The 22626-nt window shown below is 40.9% G+C and overlaps 2 protein-coding genes across 2 annotated transcripts in view; one reads left to right on the plus strand and one right to left on the minus strand.

Annotated features, from left to right (window-relative positions):
* LOC137980984 (probable diacyglycerol O-acyltransferase tgs1) overlaps nt 1–1267 on the minus strand; it is a 1629-nt gene extending 362 nt beyond the window's left edge. Inside the window, exon 1 of the mRNA XM_068828363.1 lies at nt 1–1267. This exon is cut by the window's left edge and continues 362 nt beyond it. Within this exon, the coding sequence (XP_068684464.1) occupies nt 1–1267 (1267 nt within the window).
* A 19267-nt stretch (nt 1268–20534) lies between these two features.
* LOC137980986 (uncharacterized) lies at nt 20535–21035 on the plus strand. The gene has a single exon (XM_068828364.1). It carries the CDS (start codon nt 20535–20537, stop codon nt 21033–21035), a length of 501 nt encoding a protein of 166 aa, XP_068684465.1.
* Nucleotides 21036–22626: the final 1591 nt, after the last annotated feature.

Here is a 22626-nt window from a genome sequence, read left to right on the forward strand (position 1 = left end):
CGGCTGCTAGTGGTTCGCCAGAAATTTTAGCTCTGTCCATGCGAGCTTTGGTCTCATCTAATTGATTGAGAGCACCTTCGGTAGCCACCGGTAGTTCGGGGAAAATGAAAGAAAACCTGTTTTCCAAGTCAAGTTTTTGTGATGTGGCCTTTGCTCGAACATCTACTGGAACAGCTACAGTGAAGTCATCGGGATTTTCAACGCCTTTTCTCTGGAAGTATCTCCTGAGTGCGAGGGCTATGCCGGACATCAACACATCATTGACAGTGGTGCCGGTAGCGTTCTTGATCTCTTTTATCAACTTCAGGTCAATAGGCTCATTCCAAGTAATTCTTCTTTCCCAATTGAGTTCAGGCCCGTGCAAAATGCTGTTGTCAGATGACTTGAATAGCAGCTTAAATAAATATCTGGGTGCTATCAACGCCGCTTTGGCCAAGAGGAGGAAACGGCCTGTGGATGAGTAGTTTTGAAGGCCTCTTTGAATTGTAGCATTATCTGGAAGTTGATGAATGAGAAATCTTATTAAAGAAACACCATCAGCCATAGCATGATGTACTCTAAACATCACTGCGAAATCATTGTCACCAAAGTTGGTTGGGATACAGCAACAGTACCACGGAGATCGCCCTTCAGGAAGAGGTTCATTGCTGAGCGCAGAAACAATCGCCGCCAATTCGTCTTTGGAGCTGGGAATCTTTCCCTTCCATGGAAAGACGTGATTATCGATTGCAAAGGATTGATCTTCCTCGAAGAAGTACTGGAAATAACCTGGTCGAATAAAGCAGCGTACTCTGGGATACAATGGCACTCCCAAATCTTTTCTTGCGTCCACGAACCGTTCCACAATAGCATCGCGGAGCTTTTGAACTCCATCTTCAAAAGTACCTTTGTTTTCGAAACAAATTACGGAATTGATAATCATTTGCTCTGCTCCAGCGTCCGTAATAAACACTGCGTCCATTGGAGCTAATGGGATTTTCTCTGAAGTTTTGGTGACTATCACTCGCTCAACTGTCTTCAGCAAGAAAAACAGCACCATAAACGGAAGAATCGGAAGAGTAAAAACGAGCAACAGTACATGGCACAAAATGCATTGTATAATGAACCAAACAGACGATACAAACGAGGAAATACACCCAATACAGGTTTTCTTTCGAGTGCTTGTATGACTCCTTGTCTGAGTGTATTCCTTACGCTCTGTCTTACGTGAATTAGCGTTTATGTTGTCATTAGAGTCCTCTACATTAAGCACCACGCCATTCTTCATGTTGTTGATAAATTACAGCGCTCGAATGTTATTATTAAACTTAAGACCGGCCAACGCACGAATGAAGAGACATGTAAATTTCTTCCCTTTCATAGATATATTGAAGAGCATGATTGGTCAATAGACTCTTGATTTGAAGAACTGGTCACGGGTCAGTTAGCGACTGAATACGCGTCACCGCAACCTCCAGCAATGCTGACTTCATTCCAAGAAGTAAAAATGACGAAAAGCCGTACAAAAATTGCTTTTATAAAAACAGCAAGGATTGACTTTTTGCTCGTCGTTTCGGTGTCGCCATAACGCCATCACCTAAAGTGAGGAAGTAAAACTAGGGATTGACTCGAAATTTTAACAAATGGCTAAATTAAACTATTATAGTTGGCTTAAACATGTGTGCGGTACGAATTTGCATGAATACGTAAAACGAAACTGGTGCGTCAGCCAAAAAGTGGGGCAGTAAAAATCCTTGGGCGTTGCATGACTGCTCCTTAGTAAGTCTCCTTGAATGCCCTTCCGGATAGCGGATCTCTAGAGACTTTTGTTCGAAATGTCGTGACTCTGTCCTGCATGCTTAAGCGTAATGGTTGTTGATTCTAAATGGTACTCAACCATGAACATTAAAGAGATGTGGGCAAGGAGGAATCATTCATTTTGTCAACGCTATTATTAACGTTTTTGCAATGAGTCCGAACTTGCCTTCGCGCTGGCATGAACATGAGTACTCTGCATAAATTTTGTCGGACCAGTGTTGGAAATGTATTCATATATGTAGTGGTGACGTCGATCCAATCATGATCAATGACCGTACAGTAAATTTCAGAGAAATGTATCTTCAAATTCTTTCCTTTGTTTGAAGAGGTTATGGTTCTCTTTTGAATTACCCTGCCGAGAATTAACAACAATTAAAAAACTCAAAGTGTTTATAATATATTAAAATCAAACTTAGCAATTGTAGAAGTCAGTTCGACTCTACTAACATTATTTACAAAGTATATCTTATGCGTTAAATTAAGAATTTAAAAAATAAAGCGACCAGATGAAAGAACCGAAAGGACAGTGAAACACCGATTATTGCGAATGTTGAACTCAACTGAAACATATTATTTAGATCTTCTTTCTTCAGCGAAGGGTCAATAAGTTGACGTTTGCTGTTCAATCACATCGTTTTAGCGTTTGTAACCCAATGTTACGTAATTTTGTCTTAATGAAGCCGTAACATGCATGCCATTGGTTTCCGCCCTCTTATCGGTTTCCACCCTTTTATCCAAACTTTAAAAGCCAGAAGAGAGGAAGCTCTAGCTGTAATAACCAATTCGCCGCCCCTACGTAGAAGCATCAAAGGACATCATCCTTAGAGGAACAAAGGTTCAAATGAAAGTTCATGGATCACTTCTCCTTTCCGTGTATAAGCCGCACTTCAGATATATACTGTATAATTACTAATTATTCCACGAGCACGCGTTAGATATGAGATGGTAAATAACCAAAGCGGTGCGTAGTGCCGAGTTGGTTATAACCAGGCTCATATCCAACAAGCACGAATGGAATAATTGTTTTTATTAAATTCCTTAAACTCAAAAAGTTTGGAAGTACGAAACACGAGCGAGAAAAGCCTATGAGAAAATCCGAGCGAAATTGATGAAAGATCATAGTTAATCGAGGGGCTGGTAATGAAACCTTAAAAACTTTCAAAAACGAAAACAATGTTCATTGTCGTAATCGATGCTGAATTGACCATGAGAGTGTACAATCTTTTGTTTTCGCTTCGAACGCGTTAGCAAGTTAGTTGCGCATAATTTAATCGAAAAATTCGATTGGTTATATTCTCGAAAAAGGGTGTGTTTTGTGCACCGTCAAGGCTAAAAATACAGACAAAAACATGAAACAAAAAGACTAACCATTAACTATGTGAAGATGCGTTCTGTAATACCTTTTTGTCAGGCAGACGCAGGCCCATCACGAAAACATTCTTCCCTTTTCGCGTACTTCTAAACGTCGGAATTGACCCAAACTTTCCACAATAAGGTTGTTTTTGCTTCATGATTCAGAGAGAAATTTCTCTTTCCGGCGAAAAAAAATTTTAGCATAGCAACGCTTACTGCAGTCAAACCAGTAAGGTATAAGAGCTGATAACCGAGATTAAGTGAACCAATCAGATCACGAGAAATGCATTAACCGAGGATGAAAAATTCACATTCTTATTTATTTCATGGTGTCCTTTCACGGAAACACATGAGCCCTACAAATGTACCTGCTCACAACTAGGCAGCTTCATAGCTCAGAGTTGGTAGAGCATTCACATGCATCGCAGAGGTCATGAGTTCGAATCCACCCTGCTAGCAGAGCCTTTCTTTTGCTTGCTCGATATTGGCGTTCTCGAGAAAGACTCTGCATGAATCGAGTAAGATCTTTATTGAGCATGCGCTGCATGTTGCCGGGATACAATTTTTGAACCCGGGCCCAATATGCCTTATAGGCGCCACCATCTTGATTTTTCATGGTTCAACGGGAAAGGAGCATGGGCTCCTGAGCGGGCTCAATTTTAACTATCTGTTTTATCGCTAAAGGGATGCACGCACTGGATAAACCAGTTTGACGAGAGAAAACAAGATTGACTAGTCCAGAAATTCGGGCTGCGGCGACTTAAAAGAGTTGACGCAATTCAGGCAGAGCCTCTTTTCCTCCTCCTGCTGAGTAAACAAAAAGACAAAGTGAGGCTCTGCTCGCAGGGTGGTTCGAATTCCATTAAGCAACCTGAATTTTTCAGGTGTCTAAAGAGAGTTTTTTAAGGTGGTCTTATACCCTAAAAATGACATTTACGGTTAACTATCTTTGAATAAAACTTTTAATACCATTTTGTAGCTTATAAAGTCCTGACTCCAAAGTGACTAATTTCAGGTGTCAAATTTTGTACTTAATTATTAACCAGCCCTTCCCCCCCCCCCCCCCCCCCCCTCCTTCCCCTTCACCGGTGAAAAATGGAGGTCTGTTATAAGCAGTATAACTCAGTTGAGAATGGTCACATAAGGGTAAAATTAGGTTTACTTTATTACTCAATAGGCCACTTCGGAAAATACCATAATATTCTTTGTTTGTCCCTCCACATTTTGAATAAGCATTGTTTCCAGTTTCTCTTGGGACTTAACAATGGTCCCAAGAGAAAACAAAAACAATGTTAACGTAAAATATGGGAGGACAAACAAAGAGTATTACGGAACTTTCCGAAGTGGCCTATAAATTCCCCAGGTGAGGGGAAACTCTGATCACTTAAAAAAAAATTTCTCACGATAAAGGGAAGCCAATGATCAATTGATCCTTCCAAAAAAAAACTAACTTTTAGAACATGTTAAACAGTTCTCCATTTCGGAGGTTTGCCACATGCAGAAAGTGACATGCAGAAGTTCTGCTGAAAGTTTCAAGTCAATAGGCTAAAACCCCAAAGAGATATCCTACTCGAAAGAGTCACAAATTGAGAAAAACAGTTATGAATATGAGCTATTGAAATTAGATACTATTCTTCTCATTTTCAATAAAATAACCTTCCTTAAGATATTCTACAGTAGGTTACAGTTTTGCTTCATTGTATGAAATGAGCATTCAAAAGGATCCTGAGGCAAAGGTGACTCCTTCATTTTCTGGGCTTGATCCCCTCCCCTCCCCTGACTCGTACATACTCCCCTTCGGCTTGAAATCAGGCAATGGCTCTTAACTCAGAGAAGATACAAGATAGCTTTGTGATGAGCAGATTTAAAATCTTAAAAATGTCTGAAAAAAGACTATTTTGCATTACGGAGTCTCCGTTATTTCGGGATTCATGTTATGCCACTGGGAGAGTTGTGTGTTACCTTTTACCTGAACAAAAAAGAAGAAAACTCCTCTCAACTTCAAAATTTGTCCCTCAAAAAACTGGAAACTTTGCTGGTGTACAATACAATACGCTAACTTTATTTAAGGAAAATAGAATTTATCATATGGCCCGTACGGCTCCGTGCGCGGTTTCATTGTAAAACTATTGGGAAAATTCCCGTATGAGGGCCGTAGGCATTAGCGCGCGCAGTGCCCCTTTTCTCGAAAGTCCCCATAACGTTTCGGGCCCGAAAAGCCATTTGTGAAACTGCCAACCGCTTGTTTTGGAAAGCTGATCTTTTAACCTGTTTTCAAGCCTGAATAAAAGAAAAGTGACTGTGAAGTTTGACGACTTAAAGGGAATTGCGGTCTAGAAAATGTTTCTCTAAATTACTAAAACTTTTTCCTTGGAATTCGAAAGTAATTGCCGTTTTGTCCAGTTCCCTGTTAAAATGTGACAAGAGCACGTTGAAGTTGACTCTTTCGTGACTTGGAGAGCGCCATCTTGGATATGATGACGTGTTATAAAGTAGCAATAGTCAACAAACGTGTTCGACCATACCAATTTCTTCGTTCCCCGATCACTTCAATGTTGTGTGACCTTCTGCTCCAAGAAAAGATGAACTATGGAAAACGGTTTTGTGGTTCAATAGGTAGACGTGACAGAAACTTGAGTCACTAAATACTTGCAGATCCTCTGATCAATCAAACTGGGCGGCAAAAATCAGCCAGAGCAAATGTAAACAAGGCAAAACCTTTTAACACGCGACATAGTAATATTCGAATACTACTAGCGTACCTTCTTTTCTTTTACACTTTCTTACTTCTGCAACAGCCGTTCGATTTTACACGGGGAAGCGTTTAATTTAGAATAAGCCAAGGAAACCTTCAGATGTTGCTCAATACACATAACAAGGCCGCTGTTGGAATGTGGTTTGATCTGCTCAAGTACGCTTTCGAGGGGGATGAAACTAGACACATGCCTAGACTTGAGTACACATATAAAAATAAAGAGCCCGAAGCTTCCAACGGAAAATGAAAGTCTTAAGAAAAGTTGGCCGGCGAAAACAGAACGTGGATGGATTCCTGAAACCTAAAAACCTGACTGCTAATTACTGCGTTGTCGTATGGCAATCCCAGTCGGAAAATTTGTAGATTTCTCCGTTTTAATTTTTTATTTTTTTCCGTCTCGGTAAAAGTCTTGCCTGTCACTCCCCTGCTAAGTGGTATCTTTGTGCATAGAGCCTTCTGCTCGTATTTTCTTAGGATAGAGAGGGTAGTGGAAATGCGTAGATTTCTCTGGTGGACACAGTAGAATGATAAACTTAACCGGCAATGGCGTCGAAAGTCATGTAACGCGAATGGCGTTTTAGTGGATCTTTGAACAAAATATACCCTTATGAAGCTCAATACTGGCAAGTCAATTGGATACTGAACAAGACAGGCGGTGGAATCTTAAAAGCGACGAGTAATGGACTTCGACAACAATCTGTCGCCCGTCGAGCCGAAATCAAAGTGAGCTGCATTTCTAAAAGTTTACCAAGTGTGCTGTTATGTAGAACACTGAAACCAAATGGAAAATTCTCTGGTAACTTATGGGTTGAACAAAGACAGAGAACGAATCGAACACCTTACGTGGATCTGTGATCAACTCTGCAAAGTCTTCAGGTAAAGAAAATAATTGGAAATGTGACAGCCAAGAATTATTTGAAAGAAAGCTTCCCGTGTATTTTGTGCTTCATTATTCAAGGAAAAGGTTCTTCATGGAAACGCTTTGATCCTGAAATTTAGTTTGTTGCAATATTGCGCATATTTGACACGATTGAGTTTCTTCTCTTCACGCACGTAATGAAATAGAAGGGGTTTTTGCCTCTAATAGCAAATATGTTGTTTGCTTCAAAAAATTGTTCGCTGGAAAAGGTGGCCTTTATGAATTCATCATGTTTTATGATATTCGAGCTTAACTGGATAGTTTTCATGTTATTCAAGGAAAAGGTTCTTCAGGAAACCTGATGTACACGGTAATTCGACACGATTGAGTTTCTTGTCTTCACGCACGCAATGAAATAGGAAGAGGTTTTCGCCTCTAAGAGCAAATATGTTGTTTGTTTCAATAAATTTTTCGCTGGCAGAGGATTCTGTGGTATTTTCTGCCTTTGTTAATTATAATCAGTCATGTTGTGTATTGAATTTTCGAGCTTAAGGTTGAAATGTGATATGGGAGAATTTTTTTAGTATTGCTCTGCAAGCAGAAAGGGTTCACACGTCTGTTGGAAGCGTGCTTGAGTTTCAACAAAATGAGCCCCAAAATCAGTGAAAAATTGTGACGCCGATGAATAATAAAGTAGCTGCTATTTCCAAAATGATGGAATTACCTGGTGATAAATAACGTCGTACGCATCTTGGAGAGTAAATTTTGACTTTGCATAAACGAATGGTCATTACGTCAAGAGTTGGGCGGTTGTGATCTTTGTTTTGACTTCGCTCATTTTATTGTCAAACTTTATAACACTTGACAGAAAAAGAAACTTACAAAATCCCGGTATCTTGCCATCATTTGACACAGATGCTTCACTGTTTGGCGAGTAAACATGCCGCGGTAACTTAATCACGGCGCCCGCTGAATTCCGGCCATGTCACTTTCGATTTTGCGATTTATTTGAACGTAGCAAAACTCTCCCAAAATGTTTGTCGCTGATCGTAATTTTTTATATTCTATATTCACGGTTCAAAATTAATGTTGTTTTCATGTCGTAAATATTTTATTCTTGATCGACCGTCCCGGAACTTCCTACTGCTCTCTTTTATTTGTTATTCTTCAGAGACTGAAAGTTCAATACCACACAATTCAGTGCCTTCTGATTTTCTGTAACACGTACCACAGGCAACCCAGTGTATGCTTCACGGAAGCATCTCGTTAACAATTAGACCCGTAGCCCACGGGTCAATAGCCCATGAGGCGAAGCGGAATGGGCTATTGACCCGTGGCCCTTGAGGGCGAAGGGTCTAATTGTTTTAGCATCATCCAACTAGTCGGACAGAAAAGGCAATAATAAAGTTAGCAAATGCAAGTCAAAGAGATATTTATTTGGGAATAAAACGAAAGAGAGGGTCACGCTTTTGGCTACTCGAGGACTATTAATAACAGTCCTCTAGTAGCGTAGCCAATCAAAATGCAGGATATGCATTAGTCCACTATTTGGGTGATACTAAAGTGCTATAATGTCTGTTCGGGTCTGTCATTTCAGCAAGGAGGACTTCAAGCGGGATCTTCAGGTATATGAATATTGTCGAAGTATTGGTTTTGGTGACATTCGCTTCATACTGAAATCTCAGTCAACCAGTCCAATAGATCATTATATTGGAAAGAGAAAATTGAATCAAGCAATATACAGACGGCTTTCACTGTTATGCGCTTTTCCAGGCAGTAACGTAAACTTATCATAACTTGAAATGTAGTCAAATTTTGTTAGCTTTGTGACATACACTTCCGGTCACATGACTTATTGGGGTTCGTTGTGGTTGGGTAGTCAATAAAGATGATATGGTGGCAGCTGTAAAAGAGTGAAAATGGAACAATTCAAGCCCCCAAGCCGGTTGAGTTTGGAAGGAAATACTAGTGAAAATTGGAAGCAGCGATTTAAGCTGTACTTGAAGGCGACCAAAGCTGATCGGAAGGATGAAGAAATCCAAGTTGCTATTCTGCTCCATTGTATCGAGGAGGATGGCCTTGAGGCGTTTAACACCCTTGAATTTGAGCGGGTTTAGGATAAGAAAAAGATTGATGAGGTGCTGATGAAATTTGATGATTACTGTAGTCCTCGGAAGAATACTTTGTTCGAACGGTTTAAGTTTTGGAATCGGAGTCAACAGGAGGGAGAAACTGTAGATCAATTCATCACGGAGCTCAAGAGAATGACCAAGAACTGTGAGTACACTGAATCTACTGATACAATGGTCCGGGATCGTCTAGTGTTTGGAATTCGAGATGCGAAAGTTCAGAGTCAATTGCTAGGTATCGATGTGGACAAATTAACTCTAGAGAAGGCTTTATCTCATTGTCGTTCGGCAGAGGTTACCGAGAGTCAGCTCAAGGAAATCAGGGGTCAGTCAACCGAAAAGCAAGTTTTAGCAGTTTCTAAAAGTTCTAGACAACTTGATGGGACTCGTTTTAATTGCTCCAAGTGTGGTGGCCGGCATGGTCTTAAACAGTGCCCTGCGTTCGGGAAAACGTGTTGTCCGTGATGGAAGGAATCATTTTGCGAAAATGTGCAGTCAGCGCACTAGGAAAGTACACATAGTTGCCACATCGGTGGTTCCCTTGGACAATTGTCCACAAGATGCAAGAAACGATGAAGGAGTGGATACCGAGCTCTTTATTGGAGAGTTGAAGATTAACACAGTGGATGGAAAGGCCTGGCAGAGCGAAGTGGAAGTCGGTGGAACACTTGTCGAATTCAAGTTAGACAATGGTGCTTAAGCTAATATTATACCTCGTCAAATTTATGAAAAACCTATCAATGAGTGGAAATCCGGAGGAGACCAATGAAGTATTGTCGTCGTATGGCGACCATAGGGTTGTCCCAGTTGGCAAAGTCAGTCTGATTTGCATCTGTCCCTATCCTTGGATTGGAAGCATGTTCAAGGTTCAACCTCGTGAAGAAGATTGACAGCTTGACTGCAAGCTTGTCTTCAAGGGGGGGGGGGGGATTCTACGTGATTATAAAGATTTCTTTGAGGGCCTCGGATGTATGCCGCAAGAGTATCATATTGAGATACAACAAGATGTACTCCAGTTGTACACCCACCTTGCAAAGTACCTTTTAGCCTGCATGGAAAACTGAAGGAAACTCTAGATCGTTTGGAGAAAAGTGGTGTCCTTTCTGTACTGGATCAACCCACAGACTGGGTGAATAGCCCCCGTGACTTGAACAACGTTATTAAAAGTGAGCACTACAAAATCCCAACTGCACATGAAGTTGCGTCAAAGCTCACCGGTGAAAAAGTGTTTTCAATTCTTGATGAGAAAGATGGCTTTTGGCAAATCCCATTGGATCAAGAAAGCTCATTTCTTTGCACCTTCAATTCCCCTTTTGGGCGTTATCGCTTCTTAAGGTGCCCATTTGGAATTAGCTCGGCCCCAGAGATCTTCCAGAAACGTAGTGATCAATTATTTGGAGACATTAAGGGTGTACATGTTGTCTTTGATGATCTTATTATATGTGGAAGGAATGAGATTGAGCATGAGTACCTTTGTTTTCGAAACAAATTACGGAATTGATAATCATTTGCTCTGCTCCAGCGTCCGTAATAAACACTGCGTCCATTGGAGCTAATGGGATTTTCTCTGAAGTTTTGGTGACTATCACTCGCTCAACTGTCTTCAGCAAGAAAAACAGCACCATAAACGGAAGAATCGGAAGAGTAAAAACGAGCAACAGTACATGGCACAAAATGCATTGTATAATGAACCAAACAGACGATACAAACGAGGAAATACACCCAATACAGGTTTTCTTTCGAGTGCTTGTATGACTCCTTGTCTGAGTGTATTCCTTACGCTCTGTCTTACGTGAATTAGCGTTTATGTTGTCATTAGAGTCCTCTACATTAAGCACCACGCCATTCTTCATGTTGTTGATAAATTACAGCGCTCGAATGTTATTATTAAACTTAAGACCGGCCAACGCACGAATGAAGAGACATGTAAATTTCTTCCCTTTCATAGATATATTGAAGAGCATGATTGGTCAATAGACTCTTGATTTGAAGAACTGGTCACGGGTCAGTTAGCGACTGAATACGCGTCACCGCAACCTCCAGCAATGCTGACTTCATTCCAAGAAGTAAAAATGACGAAAAGCCGTACAAAAATTGCTTTTATAAAAACAGCAAGGATTGACTTTTTGCTCGTCGTTTCGGTGTCGCCATAACGCCATCACCTAAAGTGAGGAAGTAAAACTAGGGATTGACTCGAAATTTTAACAAATGGCTAAATTAAACTATTATAGTTGGCTTAAACATGTGTGCGGTACGAATTTGCATGAATACGTAAAACGAAACTGGTGCGTCAGCCAAAAAGTGGGGCAGTAAAAATCCTTGGGCGTTGCATGACTGCTCCTTAGTAAGTCTCCTTGAATGCCCTTCCGGATAGCGGATCTCTAGAGACTTTTGTTCGAAATGTCGTGACTCTGTCCTGCATGCTTAAGCGTAATGGTTGTTGATTCTAAATGGTACTCAACCATGAACATTAAAGAGATGTGGGCAAGGAGGAATCATTCATTTTGTCAACGCTATTATTAACGTTTTTGCAATGAGTCCGAACTTGCCTTCGCGCTGGCATGAACATGAGTACTCTGCATAAATTTTGTCGGACCAGTGTTGGAAATGTATTCATATATGTAGTGGTGACGTCGATCCAATCATGATCAATGACCGTACAGTAAATTTCAGAGAAATGTATCTTCAAATTCTTTCCTTTGTTTGAAGAGGTTATGGTTCTCTTTTGAATTACCCTGCCGAGAATTAACAACAATTAAAAAACTCAAAGTGTTTATAATATATTAAAATCAAACTTAGCAATTGTAGAAGTCAGTTCGACTCTACTAACATTATTTACAAAGTATATCTTATGCGTTAAATTAAGAATTTAAAAAATAAAGCGACCAGATGAAAGAACCGAAAGGACAGTGAAACACCGATTATTGCGAATGTTGAACTCAACTGAAACATATTATTTAGATCTTCTTTCTTCAGCGAAGGGTCAATAAGTTGACGTTTGCTGTTCAATCACATCGTTTTAGCGTTTGTAACCCAATGTTACGTAATTTTGTCTTAATGAAGCCGTAACATGCATGCCATTGGTTTCCGCCCTCTTATCGGTTTCCACCCTTTTATCCAAACTTTAAAAGCCAGAAGAGAGGAAGCTCTAGCTGTAATAACCAATTCGCCGCCCCTACGTAGAAGCATCAAAGGACATCATCCTTAGAGGAACAAAGGTTCAAATGAAAGTTCATGGATCACTTCTCCTTTCCGTGTATAAGCCGCACTTCAGATATATACTGTATAATTACTAATTATTCCACGAGCACGCGTTAGATATGAGATGGTAAATAACCAAAGCGGTGCGTAGTGCCGAGTTGGTTATAACCAGGCTCATATCCAACAAGCACGAATGGAATAATTGTTTTTATTAAATTCCTTAAACTCAAAAAGTTTGGAAGTACGAAACACGAGCGAGAAAAGCCTATGAGAAAATCCGAGCGAAATTGATGAAAGATCATAGTTAATCGAGGGGCTGGTAATGAAACCTTAAAAACTTTCAAAAACGAAAACAATGTTCATTGTCGTAATCGATGCTGAATTGACCATGAGAGTGTACAATCTTTTGTTTTCGCTTCGAACGCGTTAGCAAGTTAGTTGCGCATAATTTAATCGAAAAATTCGATTGGTTATATTCTCGAAAAAGGGTGTGTTTTGTGCACCGTCAAGGCTAAAAATACAGACAAAAACATGAAACAAAAAGACTAACCATTAACTATGTGAAGATGCGTTCTGTAATACCTTTTTGTCAGGCAGACGCAGGCCCATCACGAAAACATTCTTCCCTTTTCGCGTACTTCTAAACGTCGGAATTGACCCAAACTTTCCACAATAAGGTTGTTTTTGCTTCATGATTCAGAGAGAAATTTCTCTTTCCGGCGAAAAAAAATTTTAGCATAGCAACGCTTACTGCAGTCAAACCAGTAAGGTATAAGAGCTGATAACCGAGATTAAGTGAACCAATCAGATCACGAGAAATGCATTAACCGAGGATGAAAAATTCACATTCTTATTTATTTCATGGTGTCCTTTCACGGAAACACATGAGCCCTACAAATGTACCTGCTCACAACTAGGCAGCTTCATAGCTCAGAGTTGGTAGAGCATTCACATGCATCGCAGAGGTCATGAGTTCGAATCCACCCTGCTAGCAGAGCCTTTCTTTTGCTTGCTCGATATTGGCGTTCTCGAGAAAGACTCTGCATGAATCGAGTAAGATCTTTATTGAGCATGCGCTGCATGTTGCCGGGATACAATTTTTGAACCCGGGCCCAATATGCCTTATAGGCGCCACCATCTTGATTTTTCATGGTTCAACGGGAAAGGAGCATGGGCTCCTGAGCGGGCTCAATTTTAACTATCTGTTTTATCGCTAAAGGGATGCACGCACTGGATAAACCAGTTTGACGAGAGAAAACAAGATTGACTAGTCCAGAAATTCGGGCTGCGGCGACTTAAAAGAGTTGACGCGATTCAGGCAGAGCCTCTTTTCCTCCTCCTGCTGAGTAAACAAAAAGACAAAGTGAGGCTCTGCTCGCAGGGTAGTTCGAATTCCATTAAGCAACCTGAATTTTTCAGGTGTCTAAAGAGAGTTTTTTAAGGTGGTCTTATACCCTAAAAATGACATTTACGGTTAACTATCTTTGAATAAAACTTTTAATACCATTTTGTAGCTTATAAAGTCCTGACTCCAAAGTGACTAATTTCAGAGTCAAATTTTGTACTTAATTATTAACCAGCCCTCCCCCCCCCCCCCCCCCTCCTTCCCCTTCACCGGTGAAAAATGGAGGTCTGTTATAAGCAGTATAACTCAGTTGAGAATGGTCACATAAGGGTAAAATTAGGTTTACTTTATTACTCAATAGGCCACTTCGGAAAATACCATAATATTCTTTGTTTGTCCCTCCACATTTTGAATAAGCATTGTTTCCAGTTTCTCTTGGGACTTAACAATGGTCCCAAGAGAAAACAAAAACAATGTTAACGTAAAATATGGGAGGACAAACAAAGAGTATTACGGAACTTTCCGAAGTGGCCTATAAATTCCCCAGGTGAGGGGAAACTCTGATCACTTAAAAAAAAATTTCTCACGATAAAGGGAAGCCAATGATCAATTGATCCTTCCAAAAAAAAACTAACTTTTAGAACATGTTAAACAGTTCTCCATTTCGGAGGTTTGCCACATGCAGAAAGTGACATGCAGAAGTTCTGCTGAAAGTTTCAAGTCAATAGGCTAAAACCCCAAAGAGATATCCTACTCGAAAGAGTCACAAATTGAGAAAAACAGTTATGAATATGAGCTATTGAAATTAGATACTATTCTTCTCATTTTCAATAAAATAACCTTCCTTAAGATATTCTACAGTAGGTTACAGTTTTGCTTCATTGTATGAAATGAGCATTCAAAAGGATCCTGAGGCAAAGGTGACTCCTTCATTTTCTGGGCTTGATCCCCTCCCCTCCCCTGACTCGTACATACTCCCCTTCGGCTTGAAATCAGGCAATGGCTCTTAACTCAGAGAAGATACAAGATAGCTTTGTGATGAGCAGATTTAAAATCTTAAAAATGTCTGAAAAAAGACTATTTTGCATTACGGAGTTCTCCGTTATTTCGGGATTCATGTTATGCCACTGGGAGAGTTGTGTGTTACCTTTTACCTGAACAAAAAAGAAGAAAACTCCTCTCAACTTCAAAATTTGTCCCTCAAAAAACTGGAAACTTTGCTGGTGTACAATACAATACGCTAACTTTATTTAAGGAAAATAGAATTTATCATATGGCCCGTACGGCTCCGTGCGCGGTTTCATTGTAAAACTATTGGGAAAATTCCCGTATGAGGGCCGTAGGCATTAGCGCGCGCAGTGCCCCTTTTCTCGAAAGTCCCCATAACGTTTCGGGCCCGAAAAGCCATTTGTGAAACTGCCAACCGCTTGTTTTGGAAAGCTGGTCTTTTAACCTGTTTTCAAGCCTGAATAAAAGAAAAGTGACTGTGAAGTTTGACGACTTAAAGGGAATTGCGGTCTAGAAAATGTTTCTCTAAATTACTAAAACTTTTTCCTTGGAATTCGAAAGTAATTGCCGTTTTGTCCAGTTCCCTGTTAAAATGTGACAAGAGCACGTTGAAGTTGACTCTTTCGTGACTTGGAGAGCGCCATCTTGGATATGATGACGTGTTATAAAGTAGCAATAGTCAACAAACGTGTTCGACCATACCAATTTCTTCGTTCCCCGATCACTTCAATGTTGTGTGACCTTCTGCTCCAAGAAAAGATGAACTATGGAAAACGGTTTTGTGGTTCAATAGGTAGACGTGACAGAAACTTGAGTCACTAAATACTTGCAGATCCTCTGATCAATCAAACTGGGCGGCAAAAATCAGCCAGAGCAAATGTAAACAAGGCAAAACCTTTTAACACGCGACATAGTAATATTCGAATACTACTAGCGTACCTTCTTTTCTTTTACACTTTCTTACTTCTGCAACAGCCGTTCGATTTTACACGGGGAAGCGTTTAATTTAGAATAAGCCAAGGAAACCTTCAGATGTTGCTCAATACACATAACAAGGCCGCTGTTGGAATGTGGTTTGATCTGCTCAAGTACGCTTTCGAGGGGGATGAAACTAGACACATGCCTAGACTTGAGTACACATATAAAAATAAAGAGCCCGAAGCTTCCAACGGAAAATGAAAGTCTTAAGAAAAGTTGGCCGGCGAAAACAGAACGTGGATGGATTCCTGAAACCTAAAAACCTGACTGCTAATTACTGCGTTGTCGTATGGCAATCCCAGTCGGAAAATTTGTAGATTTCTCCGTTTTAATTTTTTATTTTTTTCCGTCTCGGTAAAAGTCTTGCCTGTCACTCCCCTGCTAAGTGGTATCTTTGTGCATAGAGCCTTCTGCTCGTATTTTCTTAGGATAGAGAGGGTAGTGGAAATGCGTAGATTTCTCTGGTGGACACAGTAGAATGATAAACTTAACCGGCAATGGCGTCGAAAGTCATGTAACGCGAATGGCGTTTTAGTGGATCTTTGAACAAAATATACCCTTATGAAGCTCAATACTGGCAAGTCAATTGGATACTGAACAAGACAGGCGGTGGAATCTTAAAAGCGACGAGTAATGGACTTCGACAACAATCTGTCGCCCGTCGAGCCGAAATCAAAGTGAGCTGCATTTCTAAAAGTTTACCAAGTGTGCTGTTATGTAGAACACTGAAACCAAATGGAAAATTCTCTGGTAACTTATGGGTTGAACAAAGACAGAGAACGAATCGAACACCTTACGTGGATCTGTGATCAACTCTGCAAAGTCTTCAGGTAAAGAAAATAATTGGAAATGTGACAGCCAAGAATTATTTGAAAGAAAGCTTCCCGTGTATTTTGTGCTTCATTATTCAAGGAAAAGGTTCTTCATGGAAACGCTTTGATCCTGAAATTTAGTTTGTTGCAATATTGCGCATATTTGACACGATTGAGTTTCTTCTCTTCACGCACGTAATGAAATAGAAGGGGTTTTTGCCTCTAATAGCAAATATGTTGTTTGCTTCAAAAAATTGTTCGCTGGAAAAGGTGGCCTTTATGAATTCATCATGTTTTATGATATTCGAGCTTAACTGGATAGTTTTCATGTTATTCAAGGAAAAGGTTCTTCAGGAAACCTGATGTACACGGTAATTCGACACGATTGAGTTTCTTGTCTTCACGCACGCAATGAAATAGGAAGAGGTTTTCGCCTCTAAGAGCAAATATGTTGTTTGTTTCAATAAATTTTTCGCTGGCAGAGGATTCTGTGGTATTTTCTGCCTTTGTTAATTATAATCAGTCATGTTGTGTATTGAATTTTCGAGCTTAAGGTTGAAATGTGATATGGGAGAATTTTTTTAGTATTGCTCTGCAAGCAGAAAGGGTTCACACGTCTGTTGGAAGCGTGCTTGAGTTTCAACAAAATGAGCCCCAAAATCAGTGAAAAATTGTGACGCCGATGAATAATAAAGTAGCTGCTATTTCCAAAATGATGGAATTACCTGGTGATAAATAACGTCGTACGCATCTTGGAGAGTAAATTTTGACTTTGCATAAACGAATGGTCATTACGTCAAGAGTTGGGCGGTTGTGATCTTTGTTTTGACTTCGCTCATTTTATTGTCAAACTTTATAACACTTGACAGAAAAAGAAACTTACAAAATCCCGGTATCTTGCCATCATTTGACACAGATGCTTCACTGTTTGGCGAGTAAACATGCCGCGGTAACTTAATCACGGCGCCCGCTGAATTCCGGCCATGTCACTTTCGATTTTGCGATTTATTTGAACGTAGCAAAACTCTCCCAAAATGTTTGTCGCTGATCGTAATTTTTTATATTCTATATTCACGGTTCAAAATTAATGTTGTTTTCATGTCGTAAATATTTTATTCTTGATCGACCGTCCCGGAACTTCCTACTGCTCTCTTTTATTTGTTATTCTTCAGAGACTGAAAGTTCAATACCACACAATTCAGTGCCTTCTGATTTTCTGTAACACGTACCACAGGCAACCCAGTGTATGCTTCACGGAAGCATCTCGTTAACAATTAGACCCGTAGCCCACGGGTCAATAGCCCATGAGGCGAAGCGGAATGGGCTATTGACCCGTGGCCCTTGAGGGCGAAGGGTCTAATTGTTTTAGCATCATCCAACTAGTCGGACAGAAAAGGCAATAATAAAGTTAGCAAATGCAAGTCAAAGAGATATTTATTTGGGAATAAAACGAAAGAGAGGGTCACGCTTTTGGCTACTCGAGGACTATTAATAACAGTCCTCTAGTAGCGTAGCCAATCAAAATGCAGGATATGCATTAGTCCACTATTTGGGTGATACTAAAGTGCTATAATGTCTGTTCGGGTCTGTCATTTCAGCAAGGAGGACTTCAAGCGGGATCTTCAGGTATATGAATATTGTCGAAGTATTGGTTTTGGTGACATTCGCTTCATACTGAAATCTCAGTCAACCAGTCCAATAGATCATTATATTGGAAAGAGAAAATTGAATCAAGCAATATACAGACGGCTTTCACTGTTATGCGCTTTTCCAGGCAGTAACGTAAACTTATCATAACTTGAAATGTAGTCAAATTTTGTTAGCTTTGTGACATACACTTCCGGTCACATGACTTATTGGGGTTCGTTGTGGTTGGGTAGTCAATAAAGATGATATGGTGGCAGCTGTAAAAGAGTGAAAATGGAACAATTCAAGCCCCCAAGCCGGTTGAGTTTGGAAGGAAATACTAGTGAAAATTGGAAGCAGCGATTTAAGCTGTACTTGAAGGCGACCAAAGCTGATCGGAAGGATGAAGAAATCCAAGTTGCTATTCTGCTCCATTGTATCGAGGAGGATGGCCTTGAGGCGTTTAACACCCTTGAATTTGAGCGGGTTTAGGATAAGAAAAAGATTGATGAGGTGCTGATGAAATTTGATGATTACTGTAGTCCTCGGAAGAATACTTTGTTCGAACGGTTTAAGTTTTGGAATCGGAGTCAACAGGAGGGAGAAACTGTAGATCAATTCATCACGGAGCTCAAGAGAATGACCAAGAACTGTGAGTACACTGAATCTACTGATACAATGGTCCGGGATCGTCTAGTGTTTGGAATTCGAGATGCGAAAGTTCAGAGTCAATTGCTAGGTATCGATGTGGACAAATTAACTCTAGAGAAGGCTTTATCTCATTGTCGTTCGGCAGAGGTTACCGAGAGTCAGCTCAAGGAAATCAGGGGTCAGTCAACCGAAAAGCAAGTTTTAGCAGTTTCTAAAAGTTCTAGACAACTTGATGGGACTCGTTTTAATTGCTCCAAGTGTGGTGGCCGGCATGGTCTTAAACAGTGCCCTGCGTTCGGGAAAACGTGTTGTCCGTGATGGAAGGAATCATTTTGCGAAAATGTGCAGTCAGCGCACTAGGAAAGTACACATAGTTGCCACATCGGTGGTTCCCTTGGACAATTGTCCACAAGATGCAAGAAACGATGAAGGAGTGGATACCGAGCTCTTTATTGGAGAGTTGAAGATTAACACAGTGGATGGAAAGGCCTGGCAGAGCGAAGTGGAAGTCGGTGGAACACTTGTCGAATTCAAGTTAGACAATGGTGCTTAAGCTAATATTATACCTCGTCAAATTTATGAAAAACCTATCAATGAGTGGAAATCCGGAGGAGACCAATGAAGTATTGTCGTCGTATGGCGACCATAGGGTTGTCCCAGTTGGCAAAGTCAGTCTGATTTGCATCTGTCCCTATCCTTGGATTGGAAGCATGTTCAAGGTTCAACCTCGTGAAGAAGATTGACAGCTTGACTGCAAGCTTGTCTTCAAGGGGGGGGGGGGGGGGGATTCTACGTGATTATAAAGATTTCTTTGAGGGCCTCGGATGTATGCCGCAAGAGTATCATATTGAGATACAACAAGATGTACTCCAGTTGTACACCCACCTTGCAAAGTACCTTTTAGCCTGCATGGAAAACTGAAGGAAACTCTAGATCGTTTGGAGAAAAGTGGTGTCCTTTCTGTACTGGATCAACCCACAGACTGGGTGAATAGCCCCCGTGACTTGAACAACGTTATTAAAAGTGAGCACTACAAAATCCCAACTGCACATGAAGTTGCGTCAAAGCTCACCGGTGAAAAAGTGTTTTCAATTCTTGATGAGAAAGATGGCTTTTGGCAAATCCCATTGGATCAAGAAAGCTCATTTCTTTGCACCTTCAATTCCCCTTTTGGGCGTTATCGCTTCTTAAGGTGCCCATTTGGAATTAGCTCGGCCCCAGAGATCTTCCAGAAACGTAGTGATCAATTATTTGGAGACATTAAGGGTGTACATGTTGTCTTTGATGATCTTATTATATGTGGAAGGAATGAGATTGAGCATGATGGGACTCTGAAGCAAGTTTTGGACCGTGCTCGTGCGAACAATGTTAGATTTTATTTCCAACAAGTTCCAGTTCCTGGTGTCTGAAGTAAAGTATGTTGGTCAAGTGGTATAATCAGAAGGGTTAAAACCTGAACCTGACAAAGTTAAGGCAATTTTAAAAGTACCCACAGCCTCAGACAGAAGAGGATCTTCGTCGTTTTCTTGGACTAGTCAACCACCTTGGAGAGTTTGTCCAACCTGTCAGCAGTATCGGGGCCCCTTCGCATCTTACTGAAGAGTGATACTGAATAGCACTGGTTACCTGCACAGGCGATAGCCTTTCAAGACATTAAAGCCGTGCTGGTCTGTGCACCTGTCCTGAACCTTTTCGTTGTAGGCAAAGAAATTGTGATTGAGACTGATGGTTCCAAAGATGGGCTGGGTGCCTGTTTGCTTCAAGAGGGTCACCCAGTGGCTTACGCGTCAAGTTCGTTAACAGCTTCTGAGCAGAACTGTGTTCATCGAGAAAGAGCTGATGGCAATAGTTTTTGCCTGTGAGAAGTTTCATCAGTACGTCTATGGCCAGCCTGTAAAGATCGTGCCAGATCACAAGCCACTAGAATCGTGCACAAAGACAAACCGGGCTTCAGGCTTCAGCGAATGCTTCTCAGATTTCAGAGATATTTCCTCGACATTTCATACCGTCCCGCCCCAAAATGCCAGTTCCAGATGAGTCAGTCGATGAAGATCTCCAGTCTGATATGGGAATTTTAGTGCACAGTCTTGTTAAGAACTTGGACCTTAGTGTGGCCTCTAAATCCCTGAAGCAAGGAGCAACCACTACTGATAATTGTCTCATGATGTTACAGCAACTAACACAGTCTGGGTGGCCATCAGAGAGGAGAACAGTTCCTGAGGCGGTTCGTCCCTATTGGAATGTGAGAGACCAAGTGCATGAGGCAGAGGGTCTCATGTTCCTGGGAGAGAAATTGATAGTCCCAAAGAGTATGCGCAAGAAATTGCTGGCTTTGCTTCACGAAAGTCATCAAGGTATTGAAAAGAGCAAGGCACGTGCACGTGAATTTACTGGCCTGGTATGTCAAGAGACATTGAGAATACAATCACCCGCTGCGGCAAGTATGCAGAGTGGTGAAGAAACAATCAAAAGGAGCCACTTATTCCCCATGAAGTTCCTGAAAGACCCTGGAAAATGCTAGGAGCTGATATTTTCGAATTTAGAGGAAAGAAGTACCTGTGTGTTGTGGATTAGTACTCAAAATTTTCTGAAATCAGCAGTCTTTCGTTTAAGACGTCTTCCTCTGTCGTGGTTAATTTAAAATCCATCTTTGCCAGATATGGGATCCCAGATGAATTGGTGGCAGATAATATGCCGTTTGCAAGCCGCGAGCTGCAACATTTTGCTTCATCGTGGGGGTCCCAGCTGATAACCTCCAGTCCTGGTTACCCGAAGTCTAATGGTATGAGTGAGAGAACAATTGGTACAATCAAGCAACTTTTGAGGGAAGCGGAATACCCCTGCAACTGGAATTGGTCTCTCTCCCTGGCAGATGCTAAAGAGTCGGCGTCCTTATAGAAACTACTGGCACGATTTACTCTTACCATTCGATGGAAAAAAAGGGATCGTTTGTTTTGAAGTTGTAACAGGGGTCTCGTACAAAGCTACACTTGCTTTCCTGGCGTTTATTTCACAGCAATGAGCGCGGGATAGCACTGCAAGCTCTCTTTCGCTTTGTAAAACTTCTGCATGTAACTCACATATAAAACCCTGTTTAACGAACACGAGGTAAATCTCTTCTGATGGTGGAGCCAATATCAATACAATTTACCCTCTGGATTAAGATTCAAGTCTACAAAGTATCGCTTTCCTCGCCTGTGTTTTCCTTGTTTACATCAAGTATGCTATGCAAGTATTGCTATGTCATAGCCTCGTTTGTTTACACAAAAACAAAGATGGCGGATTTCAATTTAAAATTGCTTATTTTTGAAGCATGATTGTTGGCTATTTAAACATAAGCCCGAATGAGTGGTCAAGTATGACAATACAGGTAATGAACTTTCCATTCAGGCCGTACTTTCCCTTTAAATCCTTTCCGTTCTTGAGATACAAAGGGAATTGTGACACCCGAAAATGGCCCGTAAAGTTTCGGGACGTTCGAAAAACGGGCCCCAGGAGCGGAAAAAGTCGTACGGCCCGTTTAGGATAAAGTATTGCTCCGTGCAATGCGAACATCAAAGTTATTTACAGCGAGAAAGGCAATGCAAACAGCATATTAGATAAATTTCCTATGCACATTTTTATTACTTATTTTGCCAAACTCCATCTTCTGAGTGCTCAAGTATAGTCGAGAGCCCATATGATAAAATGCTTATTGATTGAGTTTCGGTCTAGCCGGACAGAAAAATACTTGGCCCTCGGTCATGGCGCACGGACCTTGCTGAGCTCTGTCCGTGCTCTATGACCTCGGGCCAAATATTTACCCGTCCGGCCCTCCCACTCAGTCATTAGGTAGATAAACTTTATTTACGGAGGCAGACGCATTGTTTAAATTTTGTTTTATAAGCGTACGAGACAGTTCTTAGCTATAAATTCTTGGGTGGCAAAAGCGCCAATGATTCCATGCATTCCTTGTAAAATCTCGAATTTTCAAAGCATCGCTGCTCTGAGGGGGAGCAGGGCTGGCGTAGTGGTGAGAGCACTCGCCTCTGACTAATGTGGACCGGGTTCTCTACTCTGCTCCGAGAGGTTTTTCTCCGGGTACTCCAGTTTTCCTCTCTCCTCAAAAAACA

The sequence above is a fragment of the Montipora foliosa genome, chromosome 12, assembly GCF_036669935.1.
Source record: "Montipora foliosa isolate CH-2021 chromosome 12, ASM3666993v2, whole genome shotgun sequence".
Lineage (NCBI taxonomy): Eukaryota > Metazoa > Cnidaria > Anthozoa > Scleractinia > Acroporidae > Montipora > Montipora foliosa.